Below are 20,887 nucleotides of genomic sequence, written 5' to 3'. Positions count from 1 at the left end.
GAGAGGTCCAAGGAAAGGTGTCTTGATTTAGGGAGATGTTGATGATTGTCAGGTAAGGCAGGATTACTTCAGTCGAAAGTGTCTTGAGTATTGTGGCAGGGAGGCTGTTATCCGCATATGATGTGGCCTTAAGGGATGCTAGAGTGGCAGTGAGGTCTTCCATACTGAGTATTTTGAAAGTTGTCCAGGTTGTTGTGGTTTTGGGAGATGGATGAGTAATGTGCTATTAGTTGTGGCATGCTGATCTTTTTCATGAAGAAAGATGGATGGCAGTGAATTTTCTGATGGAGTGCAGTACGGGTGGGTTGGGCAGAATATTGATGCAGTGCTTGATGGCTTTGAAGAGGGCTCTACTTTCATTGTTGGCCTTGGCTATGATGTTTTGGAAGTAGCTGGCCTTGGCAGCTACTGTCATCAGTCATCTGCGTGTAGCACTGAGTTTCTTGAGCAGGACCATGACAGATGTGCTGCAGGACTTTTGCCAAGTCTTGTCTTGTTTTCTGATGGTTAATTTGTTGAAGGTGAGTTCTTGAATGTACCAGGATGCACAAGGTTTAGGTTTGAAAGTGCGTAGTTTCCCTGGTGCATGACGGTTAATATTGGTTGTGTGGGTGGTGTTGGGTTCTTGGAGAAGTAAGTCACAATCCTGGTTTGTCAGAGGTAGATCAGCCCATGTGAGGAGGAGTTTGGCAAGGTCTTCCAGGAGAGACTGCACTGGGAAGTTGAAGGAACTGAATGCTTGCTTACTGGGTTTCCTTTGGGTTTGCTGGACTGGTGTGGTGTGAATAATCTCAAAGGGGATTGCTTGATGGTCTGACCAGTCGAGCATGATTGGAGAGCAGTAATGCAGGATGGGCAAGGCAGTGATGATGAGGTTGAGGATATTTCGAAATAAAGACCATAGCCAATTAGCTCTCGGAACTATGAGCACACTGATGAGGTCCTATAGAAAGACGGTGCAAATTGAGCACTCAGTTACAGAAACTCATGAGAGACAATTTCCAATAGATCTCAGGATGCAATGGTGAAAACATAATTTTGTAAGCAATATTATATAAATTGAAAGGCACAGAGGTGAACCGAAACAAAAGACCAATGCATTTCGGATCATAAGCCGGTAAGATAGCTCAGACCGTTGAGCACTCGCTGCTGTGATCTTGTGAGATCTGCAGGTTTGAATCCCTGCAAGGCCAACACAGCCTTTCATCCTTCTGAGGTTGATAAAAGAGTACCACCTTCGGTTGGGATGACATGTGTGTATATAAAATCTATATAGAAGAATGAGCATATCTTTACTCACAAGTTTATAAAGTGGTTGCAAAGATACAGCACATATAAAGAATATGAAATTAACATAGATTTACTGGAGCAATTAAGAATGCATTCAATTATGTAAATCTGCAGCCAAAAAAAGCACAAGGTTGTTCTAAAAAGTGATTTAATCATAATAAATAACAAGCTTATTTAAAATGAAGATGTTTCCGGACACAAGAGCATAGGCCTTCCTCCTCTTATTATGCTTGGCAAATAGACTATTACAGATATTAAATGTGTTAAATGATTACCCTAAATTCCAGAACACTTGTTGAAGTTTTATTTGCTTGACATTATAATTGCTCTTCTTAAACATCTTCCTTCTCGAGCTCTCCGCTCATCCACCTCCAACTCTCTGAGGGTCAGATGCCTCTCAAAGCAGAGAGTGGGGGGGACAAATCTCGTTCCTCGGCCCGGGCCTCCCTCTGGAACAGCCTCCATGCCTCTCTCAAACTTGAGCAGAAACATCTGTGGTTCCGGAAGCAACTCAAGACCTTCCTTTTCCCTTCTGCTTTCTCTCTTCATCTCCCTTTCTGATTTCCCTGACTGCTCCGCGCACTGGTCACTTGGCCACCCACTGAACTCAGGCCCAGGCTCCTGCATATCCAGTTGCCCTTGCACTGCCTCCAGGCTCCCCCAGCACTTAAGGGGCTGTATCTGCAACCTTACCAACCCTTCTCTCTGCCCTTATGAGCCACTTACTGAGTTACCTGCACTTCTCCTTCTCCCTCACCTCCTGGCACTTCTCCCCTCCCTCTTCCCCGCACTTGAACGATCTGAATGGCACAAGGCCTAGTAAGAATGTTGGTTTGTCCTCCTTCTGTTTTCCCTTCCTTGTCACGCCTAGAAACACTTGTGTACAGGTGTATTATAAATGACTTATCATACCATATCATATCATATATCAAGGATTCCCATGTCTGAGCAAATGTAGGACATAACAGTGAGATTAATATTGTTGCCTCTGTTTGAAACTACTGGGTCTTGGCAGGTAATTCCTAGGTCAAAAACAATCTGTCAATTCTGTTGTAATACACATTGTATAGAAAGCATTAAACAGCTATTGATTCAATGTTTGGCATTTAAGAACATACATATTAGAATATTTAATGAAGCTGTAATATTATTAATATTGTTAATGAAATGGAAACTGTGCGGAAAAAGTTAATGCCCTGCTGAGATATGTCTGTTATATTGAGATGTTTGGAAATGTGGGTATTAATTTAAAAACAGGAATTATTATTTTAAATAATTATGTTATATAATGTGTGAACTGTTGTTTTAGTAACAAGAAATAATAAGATACTCGAGAATATATGTGTTATATGTATAAAAGGTTATTGTAACCATATTATCCTAATTAAAAAAAAGGTTTCTACATACCAAGGTTTGGGTAACTGACCTCTGTTCATGTGATGTGCGTGCCACCTTGGAAGATTACATTTGTATTTTATTTGTATTTTATTTTATATAGCGCCTTACGCCAAAGTGCTATACATAAGAACAGAAAACAGTAAAAATAATGAAATCCATATTTAAAACACAGAGTATTTCAGCAATTGCAGAAAACCCTCTTTAACCAGACAAAAGAAGGTAGGATCGTTAGAGAGACGCAAAAGGATGGATAGACAGTAATAGAACAAAGCGAGAGAGGGAGTGTATTCCAGTTACAGGTACTAAAAGAGAAAAAGGCCGAAAACGAGATTGAGCACAGGGGATGCAGGGGGACTATAAGAAGATGGTGAGAAGCAGAACGAAACGAGCAAGAGGGAAGATAGAATGAAACAAATGAAGAAAGATAGGGGGAGCAAGACCATAGAGGGCTTTAAAAACGAAACATAACAAATTACATTTTAAACGCTAATGAAAAGAGAGCTATCTAAGTTGAGCCACAGAAGAAGAAATAAAGTCATGAGGAGCCAACAAACAAAGAACATGAATAGAAGCATTAAATACAGATTTCAACTGCGCTAAACGAGATATGGGAAGTCCAAAGAGTGCAGAGGAGAAGTAGAAAAGCTGTGAAGAGATTAAGGCAGACACCAGTAACTTTGTGGCTTTAAAAGTCATAAAAAGACGGTCTTTCCGAATGTAGTACAGATGAAAACGACTGGAACGAGTAGATAATGAAATGTGATGGCTGAAAGAAAGATCTGAGTCAAAGAAAAGACCTCGGTTATGGGCCACTGATGAAATGGATAACTGGGCCGGAGGAAATGAAATAGAAGAAGGTAAAAGAGAGGAAGAAATAGTAGTGGAAGGAAAGAAAATAACCTCTGTTTTGCAGCATTAAGAACTAAGAAATGATCTGACATCCATGATTGGATGGCCAGTAAACAAGCACTAAGTTTATGCTGAATGTCATCAGTGAAATGTGGAAACGAAAGAAAAAGCATCAGCATAGAAGTGATGCGAGAACCCAAAAGAAGAAATAACCCCAGATAACGAGGAAGTAAAAAGAGAGAAAATGAAAGGACCAAGGACTGAGCCTTGAGGAACACCATAAGTAAGTGAATATGTTTCAGAAGAAACAACCAACAAGGAAACTGAAAAAGGTTCTCTGGGATAGATATGATTCAAACCAAGTTAAAGTGGAACCAGAAAAGCCAAAAGAAGAAAGAGCACCCAGTAAGAGTGTGTGATCAACAGTATCGAATGCCGAAGAAAGATCCAGAAGTATAAGAAGAGAAGACTGTTTAGCGTGACGTGCAGAATGTAAAGAATCCAAGATAGAAAGAAGAGCAGTATCAGTAGAGTAACCTGGGCGAAACCCAGATGGGAAACGAGGGAGAATAGATTGACAAGAGATAAAAGTAGAATAACATCTGGATAAGCTCTGATACATTTTTATCCTTTTGGGTAATTATGTCTAGCTCTGCAGGACACATCTGCAGATTGGTCAATAGAACTGAGAAGGATAATCTGCATAAGGCATAAGGCCTACAGAAGATAACCAGATACTCTAGATGAGGCCTTCAGAACTACACACAATAGTCTAGGTAAGGTCACCAAAACAAGCACAAAGATTTCATAGTTTTATGACCCCTGGGGGCGTGGCTTAACATCCATGGAACAGGCTGTTCTTCCCGTGTGCTCCTGCATATCCGAAACTGATCCTGACACACACGAAGAACCAAGATGACAGAAATAACAAATAAATAGACTCGCAGCTGACGGAGTGTGGGGAGGGTACACTGAACGTCCTGTGGAGTGGAACTGATGAGCGAAACTTAAGTTATGGAACCGTAAGAAAAAAGGCTTTGCCCCACGAAGTTAGAAACAAAATGGCAGAGGCCTACAGACAAAGGAATACACTGGAGCGCTGAACTGGACATGGACGGTGACTGCTGAGCAACATAAGAAGTTCGGGAATAACCAGCGGGAGAGAACATATTGCATTTATAATGAGGAAACATATCGCCTCCAGCTATCCTCTGCAATATGCACACCGTGGTAATACATTGTATCACGGTGCAGACAGCGCTACAGCAGTGCGGAGCACGGAACAAATAGAAGGGTTCGCAGCAGTGCGCTCATGGTCTCTGTGCCAAGTGGTCCCAGCGCATGCCCAAATCTGTACCGGTGCGGTACGAGGACAATGAACCTCAATAGCCCGACCTGCCTATGGGAACGGGCGAATGAAGAGCAGACCGATCTCGGCTGACGAGAATGGCGGAGCTACAATGAATACAGTGGGTGCTACAGTGAACAGAAGGTCCCTGGAACGCAAAGAGACCATATGTTCGAAAGATCTTTGTGTAGCCACATACAGTCGGCAGGCACTTCCTTGCGTAAAAGAGGCGAACAACTGAACCAAGCACGGCAGGCGCCTCAGTGAATTAAGAACAGTAGTGGCAGAGAGCATCTGCGATACAAATAGCAACAACTTGCTTAAAGGCTGATACAGTATCGAGGATGTCTACGATAGCTGCAGCCTCAGAAAGATTGTAATTGAGGCGGAGGGTTATTATGGTTGTACTGTGAGGCACAGATGCTCTTTTGCACTACAATATAAGCAAGGAATACGGTGCGCATAAGAGAGAGTGAGGGCTGCCTGCTACAGAAGAGCTCTCTCATAAAGGGAAGGAGCACAATTGTGGGCATGTGAAGCGCCACTGATGGATGTTTGGAGCCAAGCAGACCCTCGAAGCAACGACCCGACCGGAGGCAAAGCACCCAAAATGGCCGTGTAATGGAACAATAGCCAGGGTGGGTGCAGAAACAACAGAGCTGGGCACTGCTCTGAGCGACGGTGGGTGACAGCAATCACCTGGTGAGAAACCTGCACATGATCCATGTACAAGACGGGACACGCCTTTTTGAACAGAAAGCACACAGATCAGGCACCATCACAGCTAAACAATAAGAAGGGGGCGGAAGAGCCCAGCGAGGAGCGCACAGATAAAGGGCAGCACCAGCAACCGCTTTGGGACTACATGAGGAGCAACAATGGCAGTGGTGAGGCGGGGAGGGACGCCGGGGAACTTTCCGACATACCGCGTGAAGCGGAAAATTAGTCACTATTCTGGAGGACGTGATTGTGCCTGTGATAACACCCTCCCCCCCCCCCGCCCCAAACCCCTCTTGCTGGGCTCCAGAACTATGTCTACCAGCGGTAAGCCACAGGAACCAACTAAGGCAGTCTCATTAACGCGAGGCGGGCTCGAAGGCCAGAACAGTCCATAACAGAGGTGGGAAAGGATTTGCATACTGCCCCACATGCTGTAGCGCTCTGTGCATGGGTGTAATTTTAGGGGGGGCAGGGTTGTTTTTCCCCCCAACTTTCATGGCACACCATTTTGTCCCCATTCATTTGGCTGGGGAACCTTTTCTTCTGATGTCATGTCCCCCCCAACATTTTCAGCAAAGTTACTCCACTGGCTGTGTGAGACACACAGTGCGATCTCAGGTCCAAACAAGCAGGGCACAGAAACCGGACCCAGGAACACTGCATAGACATCAGCGTAGAAAAAAAACCCTGCTAATTATAGCAGCCAGATGCTGACGAAAGGGGCAGGTACAGAGAAACATTGGTTAAAGCACAGATATTAATATATGAGAACATAAGGTCAGCCAAAAAACAAGAGACAGCTGCTGCTGCCATTAGGTAGTCTGGTTGAGCGCAAAGTTCAAGGTTCCACGTGGGTGAGCATATACTCGCATGACTGGTAGCAATACTTGTGGGACAAAACACTGGAGCATGTAACCCAAAGCTGCGACACTGCAGGAGATGTACGCATGGTTCGCTCACTCCCAATCAGCATATAAAGCCCCAAAAGTGGAGAAAGGAACTAAGACACAGGCTTGCATCCACGTGGGTGCGGAAGGACATACTGTTAACCGCCAGTCCGTGGAGGACAGATATATCAGCCACAAAGAAGCTCCCAGACAATCAGCGGATGGGAGCCTGAGACGCATGGGAACAACATAGCACTGTGAAGTCCAGCGGGACAGCGAGAGATGGCGTCCAAAAACAGCAAGGTTAAGGGGAAGCAACCTAGGATGGACATTTTCACCACACTGCCACAATCATCGGATGCGTCCGGAAATGCAAAGGGAGACATGCGAAGGACAACCACTCCACTGCGTGATGATCACCAGATTCTAGAGGCCATAGCAGAGCTGAAATCCTCATGGAAGAGCAAGATCGACGCGGCTATGGTGGAACTAAAATCCGCACTGGAAATCGAAATTGACGCGGTCAGTGTGGACATTAACCTCTTAAGACAGGATGCAAGAACGCTGGCAGGGTGCACGAGTGGCCTAGAAAATAAAGTAAAAACCAACACAGTTGTCAGCACGGCCAACGCCAAGGAGGTTCATATATTGCAGCAACAGGTGCACAATCTGGAAAGCCGAGCAGGGGAGGCGCAAGGGCGAGCACAACGTAACATATGGGTGTTCGGGCTACCGGAGGGAGAGGAAGGCATGGACCCGGCAAATTATGTGGCAAACATGCTGATACAAGAGATAGGAGCAGGCGTGTCTAGTTTTAAATACATGCTTCTGTATCCTGCAAAACTGAAAGTCTTACACAAGGGCAAGGCATTCTTCTTTGAGACACCCGAGGAAACAGCAAGCTGGTTGGACGCACATGACTAGAGCGGACAGGATAAGTGAACCGGCTTCCTACTATTGATTGACTAGGGCGATGTTAATTTAGCAGCTCCAATATTGACATGGTTGCAGGGTAGTTCTGACACCTAAAGGGGCTCACTGAGCACATAAAGGAGAATGTAGATATTGACCGTTGTGTGCTCTCAGTATGTGGACCTCTGTACTTGAATATAACATATGATAAATGTCATGCACAAGTGGGTGCGAGATACAGGCGTGCGTAGTACACTGTGGCATTAGTGCTTGAGATAGAGAGGAAGTGCGTTCTTAACCCCAGTAGTTATTTTAGTTGGGATACCAGTAGTGTGGTATCCCCCTGCTGTGTTCCAAGTACTGACGGTGGCCAAGAAAGGACTAGATGCGGGGTAGCCTGAGATCCAGGGATGGAGCTGGGCATCAGTTGGGGCTGGGTAGGGTGGGGGGTGGGAAGGGAGTTGGGGAGTTTGAAGGGGTGTTAAGAAAAGTTGGGGAGCGAGCCTACACATATAAACCACTGGGCATGGGGCAGAAGACAGGGGAGGACAGGGGAGGAACAGGATATGGATGAGATGGGGGACTTCAAGATAGCGACCTGCAATGTCAGGGGGCTCAATAATTATTTGAAGAGGAATAAGGTCATGATGTATTTGAAGAGACCGAGAATTGATATTGCTTTATTACAGGAAACTCACCTGACTAAAGAAAAACAGAAGTGGTGGGGAGGAAATGGAGAGGGACCATCATAGGAGCAACATATTCGGCGAATGCCAGAGGGGTAATTACGTGGATAGCGCTGCATGTCCATTTTAAGCTGTTACAGTCTACCATAGAGGCAGATGGGAGGATGGTGCTAATAAGAGGAATAGTGGAAAATAGAGAGCTGAGTATTATCACCACGTATGCCCTGAACCAAGATGCTACCGTCTATTTCAGAACTCTATATAGCAAGATCAGCCCATATATTGGAGGGGACTTTAATTGCATGTTAGATCCCAGGGTTGATAGATTAGATGAGAAGATGGAGAAGCCTACCCTGGTAGCTAAAGCCCTAACCACCGTGTTGAGTGATTTGTTTCGACTAGTGGACCTATAGAGGATGCACCACCCACAGGATAGGCAATATTCTCACTACTCGGCCCCACAAAACCTGCACACGCGGTTAGACTACATATTTGCTGCACCTTACTTGACGGGGGAACTAGTGCGGTCGAACACAAAGCAAGAGTCCTCTCAGACCACTCGCCATTGATTACAGCATGGCAGTACTCGCCGCCCAGAGCACGGATCCCGACATGGAGACTTAGGGCCAAAGCTTTGAAACATACAATGTTCAGGGAGGACCTGAAGAAAGAAATAGTGGAATACTTTGAACACAACACCGGCAGCGTAGAATCAGCTGGCACACTATGGGAGGCATTTAAGGTGGTGGTGAAGGGGCAGCAATATCTAAATCCAAAAGCCTACAAGCTGGAATAACGCATGAGTTACACAAAGCAGAAAAGAAATCAGAGACACTAATCTGCAAGGGTGGGCATTCCCCAGAAGAAGCTGGAACCATACGACAATTACAACAGGATTGCAGAGAGTACTGGGAGAGATTATGCAACCTGAACTATAGAAAATACATTGAAAGGCAGCACGCGGAAGGAGATAAACCAGGCAGATTGTTACCTTGGTTGTATAAGAGTGAGACACCCAGACAAACAGTTAGAGTGGTACGGGGGATGGATGGACAAATACTAGATAACTAGGAAGGAGTGAACAAAGGCTTTCTAGAGTTCTACCAGCGACTGTATATGGATGTTGAAGAGAAGAGATTGATGTGATGGAAACATTGAAGGACATCAGCCTTCCCAAACTGGAGGCAGCATGGAGGGAGAACTCAGAGATTCCAATTACGTTAGAGGAATTAGAAGCAGTGATCAAGCTCTTACCTACTAGTAAAGCTTCAGGGGCGGATGGACTCCCTAGCGTACAAGGCGGAGTTGCTCCCCCCACTACTAGTAATGTTAAATGAGGCGTTAGCTAGGGGGACGATGCCGGAATCTCTGAAGGAGGCAATTATCATCCTGCTTCTTAAGCCTGATAAACCATGCATGGACTGCAGGTCATAAAGACCGCTATCCATGCTTAATCACGATAGCAAGATACTTACGGCAGTGCTGGCAAATAGGCTGAGACTGGTTATAAATAAACGTATACATCCTGACCAGACTGGGTATGTTCCGCGGAGAAGCATATCTGATCATCTCAGAAGGCTCCATCATGTCATAGAACAAACGGAAAGAGACCCCCAGGAGGTTGCAATAACTTCATTAGATGCAGCGAAGGCCTTCGACTCTGTCAAATGGCCTTGGTTGATGGCGGCCTTGAAGGAATATGGGGTTGGGCCCATGTACTTGAGGTGGGTCCAATTGTTGTACAGTAAACCACTGGCTCGAGTTAGGATGGGAGCGACCATCTCAGACCAATGGCAACTCAGTAGGGGTACTAAAAAGGGATGCCTGTGGTCCCTGATGCTGTTTATTTTATCACTGGAACCCCAGCAATATATTTGAGGCAACAATATGGAGAGGTGGGGATCAGCACAAAGGGAGGACAACATCTGATATCAATGTATGCTGACGATATGCTGTTGTATTTGAGATATCCTGAGGAGAACCTACAATATATTCTGGAAGTAATAGAGCGATACGCAGCGCTGTCTGGCATAATAGTGAACCCCAAGAAATCATGTATATTTCCCCTGGGAGATATAAAGGGATACCATGAGAGGAACTGTCGGTATTACAAATACAATGGGAGACCGGTACCTTTAGATACCTGGGGATTGATGTATATCAGAGTGTCGAGGTCGAAAAAAAACAAAACACAGAGAAGGCGGTGGCTAACATTGAAAACAGCATGAGGTTCTGGGCCAAGCTCCCTTTGACCATGATGGGGAGTGGCACTGCTAAAGATGGTGGTGCTGCCTAGGCTGTTGCACTACTTTGTGAATATACCATATATGATACCCAAGCTATTCTTTGTTAAACTCCAGGGTATATGTAGGAGGTTCATATGGCACAATACTAGGAACAGAATAGCACTATGGAAACTACAAAAGACGTATGACCAAGGAGGCATTAAATTGCCCAACTTCGAAATTTACTATCTGGCCAGCCAACTACAATATGTGGCGAGGTGGTTATCGGAAGACTCCACATCGGAGTCCAGATTGTTGAGGGCTGATTGTGTCCCGTTTTTCCTGAAAGAATGGATATGGTTGCCAAAATCACAGCAAGACAGGGGGACAAGAATGTTAGACTTGGGATGGAAGATGCGGTGAAGGGGTTGCCGGGTCATGGAGAACCCGTTCTTGTGTTCCCCACAGATGCCGCTAGTGGCACTGAATGGAGTGGATGAGCAATTGAAGAAGATAGTCTGGTAGCATTGGGAACAGATTGGTATAGAAATGCTGGGGGATGTGTGGCAAGATGGGAAGGCAGTGGAGTTTGACACTCCGGTGGAAGACACCGGTTTATACCAGGGCCAGTATATCACTTATACTAGGTTGCTGCGGAAGATAAGACACTTGGGGCCTCATTATGAATCAGGCGTTAAGGGGTTAACGGCGCCGTAAACGGCGCCGACCCTTAACGCCTGATTGCGAGGTCCCTTTGCGCCATGGTGAGTTTAACGCCTGCTTTTTGCAGGCGTTAAAATCCATGGCGCTAAGGGACCATGGTGCTAATTACGCCACCGTAATTTACGGTGGCGTAATTAGCGCCTTCCCCACTCCCATTATGCCCTAAGGGGCAAAAATGGGAATGGGGAAGGGTAAAATGGGAAATGGGGATTTACCGCCCCACTCACTTTGGAATGGGGCGGTAAATCCGCCATCCACCATGGTGTAAATGTAGTTTACACCATGGTGGTAAGGGTACGACCCAGGCGGTAACTTACCGCCTGGGTCGTAATGAGGCCCTTGGTCAGAAATAATGCTGGAGGGTCAGCCTGAAACAGCCATAGAAACATTTTATGATGTATCAGACGGAGGCCATGAGGTCTCCCGAATTTACGAACTGCTGATGTCAAGGGTGGGGAAGCAGGTGATTCAGTTGAGACGGGATTGGGAAGAGGAAGCCGAGGAATCTATGAGTGATGGGTTGTAGGTGCGGGTACAGGGATACCACAAAAAAGTGTCCAGGAACGGGAGGCTGCAACAAATCCAGTTATACCCATAGAGCGTATATGACCCCTTAGAAGATTACAAGGTTTAAGAATTCAGGAACACAAACATGTCCTAAATGTTGGGAGGAGAATGCGGGACTGGTACATATGTTCTGGGCATACCTGGAAATAAGGAGATTCTGGGGGGGGTGGCCCACCTTTTGACTGAGAAGATTAGTCTGGAGGTGGAATCTTTGTGGGCGTGCATGGTGTGGGGGTTTCCTATGCCGCGTAAATTGAAACATGTGAGTAAACTCAAAGACCTGGTTTTAATACTTGCAGAGCGCAGAATTGCCATGGGCTGGAAAGCAAGTAATAGACCAAAAGTAGAAGTTTGGTGTCACGACCTTCAGAAACGGGCGGATGTGGAAACTGTGGTGTGGAGCAAAGCAGTTAATAGAGGGGGAGATGAAGAAGCAGAGACATTGATAGCCTGGAGGCAATTAGTAGCTACACTGTCTGGGTCTGCCCAGACTTACCTAGAAGACGATGGTTCCTCTGGGGGAGAGGAGGGAGGGGTGTCCTCAGATAGAGTGGTGGAAGGCGGTGATGTGAGCTAGGCTCGAGATAGGGGAAGGGGGTAACGGGAGACAGTGGACACGTCATGAAACTGTACATGAGACTTGAAAGGTATAATTGATGTTCACTGTCTGGTTCCTTTTGGTTGTTTTTGTTTGTTGAAATTAATAAAAATTGTTTAAAAAATATAAAATCGTTTTATGACCCCTTCTGATACATGACTGCATCAGTTAAAGATCCAGTCCTGTACCCTGCTACTACTTTGGGGTGTCAGACATTATCTGTCTTTTTGGCCCATCCTGGCTAACAAGTTCCTTTGCCCTAAACCCGACTGTCCCTTTCATACTTGGATGTCCATTCCTTTGCACATGCCAACAGTCTCACCCCAGACTTACTGGTTGCATGAGGCCGGTACTGGTCTCGACTGTAAGCGTCCCCAGCACGGCAGCTCTCGGCAGGACGCAGGCTAGGCCGGGATGGCAGGGTGACACGCAAGGGCTTTCCAGGTGCCGGCAAAGGACAGTGGTGGGACGGGCGCTCATCGCTGGAGGTTGGGTGGCAACTAGTAGGCAGGGTGTCACCTCCTATGTGGGGAGAGTAAACAAAAGGAGAGTTGGTGCAAGTTGCTCTCTGCAAAATCCAGGGGTGCAGGGCTGAGAAGTGATTGCAGAGTGAACTTACTCTGGAGATGGTTCTGGAGCTGGCGCTGCTGGAAGTTGGTCAATTTGGATTCTTGCATCATTACTGAAAGAGAATGACAAGATTGAAACATAATAGCAAAACAACGGGTGAAGATGTAGCGAAATCTGATTCAACAGAGTGAGAAATTACTGATCAAAACAGAGAATAGGCAGACAATTGATTAATACAGAAAAAAAGTAGGAGTAGATGTGCCAGACCAATAAACAGAGAAGAGGAAGATGTGGCTGATCAATACAAAAGGAAGAGAGAAATGTAACTAATAAAGGCACAGATAAAAGGAAGACATGACTGAGCTATACAGAGATCGGAGAGATAGGACTGAATCAGAGAGGCATGCTAAAAGTGGCTGATCAATACAGAAAGAAATGATGGAGGTGTGCCTGGTCTTATACAGAGAGAAGAGGTAGATGTGATGGACGAGAAACTGGGCATGAGGCCGATAAGTACAAAGGGAGGAGGGTAACCTGTTGATCAATGAAAAGAAAAGAAGCATACATAAATTGTCAATACAAAAAGGAGAGAGATTAATTGATTAACACAAAAAGAAGCAAAAAGCATGGCAAAAAAAAAACACGAGAGAGTGGAGGGAGAGAAAAGGAGAAAGCGAGAGGCAGTGGAAATGAGACATGCCTGATTAGTACAAATGAGAAAGGAACATGAGATCTGTCACCCTTTGTGAAGGCGAGAGGTTTGATATCTTTAAGTACGTGCACGATGCTCAGTGTCACTGAGTGAGTTTATAATGCTGAGGCTTTCTACATGAGGCTCTGGTACTCTTATAACCTGTGTGATTAAGGGGCTGATTCATGGAATTTTTGCGCCGAAAAACAGGGGTTTGTGCGCCATTCTGGCCACAAATCCCCATTTGTTAAACAGGGATTTGCGGGCAGAATGGCGCACAAATCTCCGTTTTTCGGCACAAATAATTCCATGAATCAGCCCCAATGTTTCTCAGGCTTCCTGGGTAAGGATGCAAAGCTCAGACAGCCTGTGAGAGGCTGAGATGTTCTAGTATCTGGCATTCAGGAGGTGGGTTCTTTATATGATCAGAAAAAAACATGGGTTCCTAGAGTGAGGGAGAGATGCCTAGAATTCCTGCGTGAAAAGTAATACGTTTAGGTACTCTATCTGACGTTATGGCTCCCTGTTTGAGAGTACATCTAACGGGCTTTCTATGTGAGACCCTCCTGAGATGGATGGGCTGTTTGCAGAGAGAGAGGGGTGTGTGTGTTGCATGGTTCCTTGCATGTGGGTGCATTATTCTGGTGTCTATGTTAGGGTGTGACACTGGACTGCCCATGTGAGGTGCTCAGGCTCCGTTTGTTAGAGTGACGGTCTTCATAGTAAAATGCTGCAACTAGATGTGAGATTACCTAGTTCCTTAGGAGAGTGGAACACTCACACCACCCATGTGAGACACCCAAACTACCTGTAGGAGATCTTCTGGCTAGACATCAGCAACTTTCATAAGGGTGAGATTTTTTGTGCACCAGCATTGAGGGTAACATTTTTGTGTTACCATTGGAAGAGTGAGAGGGCCAAGCTGATTGGGGGTGAAACTCTCAGGGTCCTTATATAAGACATCTACTTGTGTGAGACAATGATGCTGCCTGCCTGAGATGCTATTGTTGTCTTTGTGAACCTATCCAGGTTCTGCTGCATGAGATGGCTGAGATGCCTGTGTAAGATGGCTATGTTCACCTTTTAGAAGTTCGTGAGTCTCTTTGCTGTATTGGGATGGACCAGCACCCTTCCAGAATCCAGTTCCTAATGGAACACCCCCTTTCTTGTCCATTGTTGTGGGACCGGGCTCACAAATGGCTGTGCGCCCAACGGGGAGTAACACCAGCAAACTGCAGCATATCTGTGGAGAGAAGACAGATTGAAAACGGTTAACACACACTCAGGCAGGGAAGAGGAGAATTTGAAGACTCTCCCTGCGAGGTGGCAGCCACAGAAGCAAGTGAAACATAATGTGGTGTATACGCACCAGAGCCTCACCATCTGGGGGACTCAAGAAAGAAAAGGTTACTCACAGTAGTGACTATTGTATTCATAGTCCATATTACCATGGCCCACACCTGTGGGAGTTGTAGCTCGCAGGGAAAGGACCAGAACATTTGTGGGTGCGTTTAAAAAATCCCTCCAATTTTATTGGATGTGATTACATGCCTGTGCATGCACATGACCATGACCCGACAGGTGCCATCCTCAGCCTCACCCCACCAGTTCTTTTCCATCACCTACACCATACCTGACAGATGTCTAGTTTAGTGGGGAAGGTAGTAGGGCATATGGAGGAAGGGAGAAGATGAACTAGGAGTACAGTAGTATCTAAGGTGAGCAGCTTTTAGTTATTCTGATGTCCCTCACCTTTCCTCCATACTTGTTGAAGATCATGCAGCATGCACACACTAAAGAGGAGGTAGACCTGACACTGTTTACCCAAAAATATTAATCAAAACTGCTTGCCCAAACAAGGTATCAGCTGAAGAGCTGGAACCCATGTAGTAATGATGACAAAAGACAGAAGGCAAGGACCAAGTGCCAGCCCTGTCACTGATCTCCCAAGGAACGTGACTCTGGAAGGTCACTGAAGCCACTTTGGACCTGTGAAGGTCTTTGGCTTCCACAATGTAATATATTATCCACCAAGCTATAGTGGACCTGGAAGCAAAATGGCCATGAGACTTGCCACCATAGAGAGCAAAGAGCCTATTCGAGAACCTAAACTTAATTAATCGTATATACCACAATTAATACCAGAGACCCGTCTCTAAGCACGTGACCGGGATTTGAACCTGTGTTGGTCTGTGTTGTCTTGCTTCCAAGATCAACCTGCTGTCTCTGAGCGATCCTCCCGGCCCCTGGGTCCTATCAGGTTTAAACCTCTAAGCTCGATGGACATCCAGATTTTGCAAGAAATTATTTCCCCTTCCCAAGAGGAATTAGGGAGAAAAACAGATGAGAAATCTCCTCGTTAATGTGAAAGTCTATACAATTAATTTGGCCATAGAGCCCTTTTTTCAGTTTTTCTGTGTAACACGTAATGGGAATGGATTTATAATTCCTACTACTCTATAGCCATACTGTGGTTATGCCTTCTCTCTTCTTTTTTTTTTTTTTAAACAATTTTTATTAACTTTTACAACAACCAATCAACAAAAAACAAACCCAACAGTGCATGTCATGTAGCTTCAAGCATTATATACCGAATCGTGCCATGTCCACTGCCTCCCCATAACCCCCCCCCTTAACTCGAGCTTACTCCACTTCGCCCTCCACTGTGGTTTCCTCTTGGGGTACCTCCCCCTCTGTATTTCCAGAGGAATCATGTTCACTTGGGTAGGCCTGGTTGGACAGAGAGAGTGTGGCCACTAAGTGTCTCCAGGCCATCAGAGTTTCCGCTTCCTCATCCCGTCCCCCCTATTGGCCGCTTCATTGCATACCGCTGTTTCCGCTTCTGCCCATTTCTGGAGATCATGCCACCAGACCTCTAACCCTTGGCCTATTGTTTGCTTTCCAACCCATGGCAATCCTGCGCTTGGCAAGTATATAGGCCAAGTCCTTGAGTTCGCTTACATGTTTCAGTTTGCGCGGTCTAGAAAAAAAACCTACCATGCATGCCCACACAGATTCCACATCTAGCGTGATCCCCTTCTCACTTAAGCAGTGGGCTACTTCTCCCCAGAATTTTCCAGCTTCCGGGCATGCCAAAAGCATATGTTTCATTCGTGCGTTCACTTCCCCACATTTGGGACATGTTTGTAGTTCTGTGCTCTTGAATCGAGCAATCCTCTGGGGGGTCATTTACACTCTGTGTGTGACATATAGCTGGATCTGTTGCAGCCTTGCATTCCTAGACACTTTTTTATTGTATCTCTGTATCCTCTCCAACAACCCATCCGTCATGGGTTCCCCGGCTTCCTCTTCCCAGTCCCGTCTCAGATGGGTCACTTCCTTTCCCACCCTCGACATCAGCAGTTCATAAATTCGAGAGACCTCGTGCCCCCCCACTCCCTCTGAGATATCATAAATTGTATCTATGGCCGTGTCGGGTTGGTCTTCCAGCACTATTTCGGACCATGTCTCTTTAACCCGCCGTACCAGTCTAGTGTAGGTTATATACGGCCCTAAGTGTAAACCCGTTTCTTCTACCAGTACATTAAACTCCATTACCTTCCCATCTTGCCATACATCTCCCAGTGTTGCAATGCCCAGTTCCCAGTGCGTACGAATCGTCTTCCTCAATTGCTCGTCCCCTGCGGTCAATGCCACTAGCCGCACTTGCGGATAGCACAGGGTCGGGTTCTCCATTGCCTGGCAAGCCTTATGCCACATCTTCCATCCCAGTTCTAACATCCTCGTGCACCCTTTATCTCTGGTTTTGGAAGCCATATCCATTCTTTCAAAAAGAACAGAACACATTCAGACCTCAGCAATCTGGATTCCGATGTTGAGTCTTCCGTTAGCCACATAGTGTAATTGGGTGGCCAGATAATAAACCTCAAAGTTTGGCAGTTTTATGCCCCACTTATCATACATGTTCTGCAGTTTCCACAGGGCTATCGTATTCCTGGTATTGTGCCATATGAACCCTCTGCATATGCTCTGAAGTTTGACAAAGAATCGCTTGGGTATCATGTATGTAACAACCTTGGCAATACTACCATCTTCAATAGTGCCACCCTCCCTACCGTGGCCAAAGTGAGCTTAAGCCAGAATCTCATGCTATTCTAAATGTTTGCCACTGCCTTCTCTGTGTTATGTTTATATTCAGCATCCACCGTGTGATAGATGTCAATCCCCAGGTATCTAAAAGTTCTAGTCTCCCAAGGTATTTGTAATACTGGTAGATTTTCTCGCGGAATCACTTTATATCTCCCCACAGGGAATATACACGACTTCTTAGGGTTAACTGTGATGCCAGAGAGCAATGGAAATCGCTCCATCACTTCTAAGATATATTGCAGGTTTTCCTCCGGATACCTCAAGTATAACAGCATATCGTCACCATACATTGATAGTAAATGTGGCCCTCCTTTTGTGTAGATTCCCACCTCCTAGTATAGTTGTCTCAGATATATCGCTAAGGGATCTAGTGCGAGGATGAACAGCATCGGGGACCAGGGGCAGCCCTGTCTGGTGCCCCTACTGAGTTGCCACCTCCCTGAAATGATTGCTCCCATCTTGACTCTGGCTAGTGGCGTACTATACAGTAGTTTCACCCATTTTAGGTACCCGGGCCCTATTCCATATTCTTTTAGGGCTGCCAGCAGCCAAGGCCATTTGACAGAATCAAAGGCCTTCACTGCATCTAATGAGACAATTGCAACTTCTTGTGAGTCTCCTGTTTGCTCTATGACATGGTGGAGCCTTCTGAGATTGTCGGATATGCTTCTGTGTGGAACATATCCGATCTGGTCAGGATGTATAAGTTTGTTAATACACTGTCTCAGTCTATTTGCCAACACAGCCGTGAGTATCTTGCTGTCCTGGTTCAGCATTGATAGTGGTCTATACGACCCGCAGTCTATGCTCGGCTTGTTAGGTTTGAGAAGCGGGATAATGGTTGCCTCTCTCAGGGATTCCGACAGTATCCTTATTTCTAACGCTACATTCAACATTGCCAGTAGTAGGGGGAGCACTTCCATTTTATACGTTTTGTAGAACTCACTGGGGAGTCCATCCGTTCCTGGGCCTTACTAGTAGGTAATAGCTTAATTACTGCTTCTAGTTCTTCCAATGTGATTGGGGCCACTAGGTTCTCTCTCTCTTCAATACCCAGTTTAGGTAGACCGATATCCTCTAATGTTTCTATCATCTTGCTGCATTCAGCCACTTCAACGTCTCCATACAGCTATTGATAGAACTCAAGGAACCCCCTGTTCACGCCCACTTGGGTGTCAAGTAGTTTTCCATTCTCCCCTGCTATTGCTCTGATCGTTGGTCTGGGTGTCTCATTCTTATATAACCATGCTAGTAACTTCCCCGGCTTGTCCCCTTCTGCATGCTGCCGCTCTATGTATTTCTTGTAATTTAAATTGCATAATCTCTCCCAGTGCCCTCCACACTCCTGCTGCAATTGGCCTATGGTTTCGGCATCCTCAAGGGAGTGATCTCCTCTCCGCATGATTGTCCCTAATTTCGCCTCTGCCTTCTGCAACTCCTGCGTCCTTGCAGCCATTTGGATTTGGAAATAGCTGCTCCCCTCACCACCACCTGAAATGCCTCCCATAGAGTGCCAACCGATTCTACACTTTCAGTGTTATTTTCAAAATATTCTACGATTTCCTTTCCCAGGTCCTCCCTGAACACTGTGTCTTTCAATGCTTTGGCTCTAAGCCGCCAAGTTGGGATCCTACCTCTAGGAGGCGAGTATTGCCATGTTAATATCAGTGGCGAGTGGTCTGAGAGGACCCTCGCTTTGCATTCCGACCGCACTAGTTCCCCTGTCAGCTCCGGAGTAGCAAACATATAATCTAGCCATGTGTACAAGTTTTGTAGGGCAGAGAAATGAGAATACTGTCTTTCGTGGGGGTGGTGTAGCCACCATATATCTTCGAGATGCAAGTTTCCCAGCAGGGTCCTCAAGGTTTTGGCTGCAGGGGTAGGTTTGTCTATCTTCCTGTCTGACCTATCCACCCTGAGGTCCAACGTGCAATTAAAGTCTCCTCCCCATACCACCACCCACCACCCCTAAGGTACGGTTAACTTTTCTAAATAAGGTCTTGAAATAGGCAACAGTATCTTGGTTCGGGGCATATGTATTAAGGACACACAGCTCCCTATTTTCGATCAATCCCCGTATCACAACCATCCTCCCATCTGAATCCACTGTGGACTGCAATAACTGATAGGGGACATGTGGTGTTATCCAAGTAATCACCCCTCAGGCGTATGCAGCATATGTTGCTCCTATGGTGGTCCCCTTCCACTTCTTCCTTATCACATCCTGTTTTTCTTTTGTGAGAGGAGTTTCTTGTAGTAGGGCGATATCTATCCTCTGCCTCCTTAAATACATCATGATCTTATTCCTCTTCAAGCAACTATTGAGCCCCCTGACATTCGCGGTTGCTATCCTAAGGTCTCCCATCTCTCATCCATACTCAGTCCCGCCTCTGTCCTCCCTTGTCTTCCGCCCCATGCGCAGTAGCGCGTGTGTGTAAGTTCATTCCCTATCCCCAACTCCCCTTCCATCCCCCCACTCACCCAACCAAGCTCCCCCAACCTCCCTCCCGTTCCCTCCCACCGCCGTACCCAACCCCAACTGTTGCCCCCGCCCCACTCTCCCTCCAACTTCCCAAAACTGTTGCCGAGCTCCATCCCTGGATCTCAGCCCGTCCCGCATCTAGCCCTTTTATCGGTATTAGCGATGTTCAGAACTCAGCAGGGGGATACCACCTAAGTAGTGCCCCAACTACCCTACCTCTGGGGGGTTGGTAGCATAATTCCCGATAATATCTCCTGCTATACGCTGCAGCCCATCGTAATGTAGGCCATATGAACTGAATCTTGTGCGGCGTCTGCTATATTCTAGTCCCAATGTTATTATACATGCGGTACTTATCACTTTAGAAAGTCTTCTTGCGCTGCAGTGTGACACTTGTACAGCTCCAGCTCATTTCTCTGTCTCACTCCCCTTCTAATCATCTGTTCCCGTCAGACAATTGCACGAATCCAGCCATGCGGTCGCATCCTCTGGTGATTCAAACAACAGAGCTTTATTTTTTAGGAGCACTTTCATTTTTGCCGAGTACAGGAGCATATATATGTAGCCTGCCTCCCGCAGCCTCCTTTTCAGAGCTGTATAGTTCAGGCGTTTCCTCTGTGCCATGAGCGTATAGTCCGGGTAAGCAGTGACCCAGGGGAGTTGCTAGGTCTGGAAAAGACCCGGAGCTAAGCTGATGTCAGAACTGTTGGGACTGGGGGCTAGCTAGTCTTTTGGCTGTAGCTCCTGAGATTCTATCCGGGGCTACAACCAAAAGATCAGGGTTTATAGCCCCCTTAGCCACCCCCTAGCAACGCCCCTGCAGTGACCGTT

General features: G+C 46.2%; 1 protein-coding gene across 3 annotated transcripts in view; it reads right to left on the bottom strand.

Moving 5' to 3' along the window:
• The window catches only part of C3QH22orf23 (chromosome 3q C22orf23 homolog), a 149,790-nt gene that overhangs the window by 67,259 nt on the left and 61,644 nt on the right, over window positions 1-20,887 (bottom strand). For all 3 annotated transcript variants that reach the window (XM_069652992.1, XM_069652994.1, XM_069652993.1), the window contains 3 exons: window positions 14,545-14,707; window positions 12,823-12,885; window positions 12,537-12,725 (listed from right to left, as the gene is read on the bottom strand). In XM_069652992.1, coding sequence (XP_069509093.1) covers window positions 12,537-12,725; window positions 12,823-12,885; window positions 14,545-14,638 — 346 coding nt within the window. In that variant the 5' untranslated portion in view covers window positions 14,639-14,707. The remainder of the gene's footprint in view (window positions 1-12,536; window positions 12,726-12,822; window positions 12,886-14,544; window positions 14,708-20,887) is intronic.

The sequence above is a fragment of the Ambystoma mexicanum genome, chromosome 3q (genome assembly GCF_040938575.1).
Source record: "Ambystoma mexicanum isolate Mex_15411 chromosome 3q, UKY_AmexF1_1, whole genome shotgun sequence".
In the NCBI taxonomy this organism is placed as follows: Eukaryota; Metazoa; Chordata; class Amphibia; order Caudata; family Ambystomatidae; genus Ambystoma; species Ambystoma mexicanum.
Note: the sequence above shows the minus strand (reverse complement) of the source record. Positions and strands in the feature narration are given on the sequence as shown.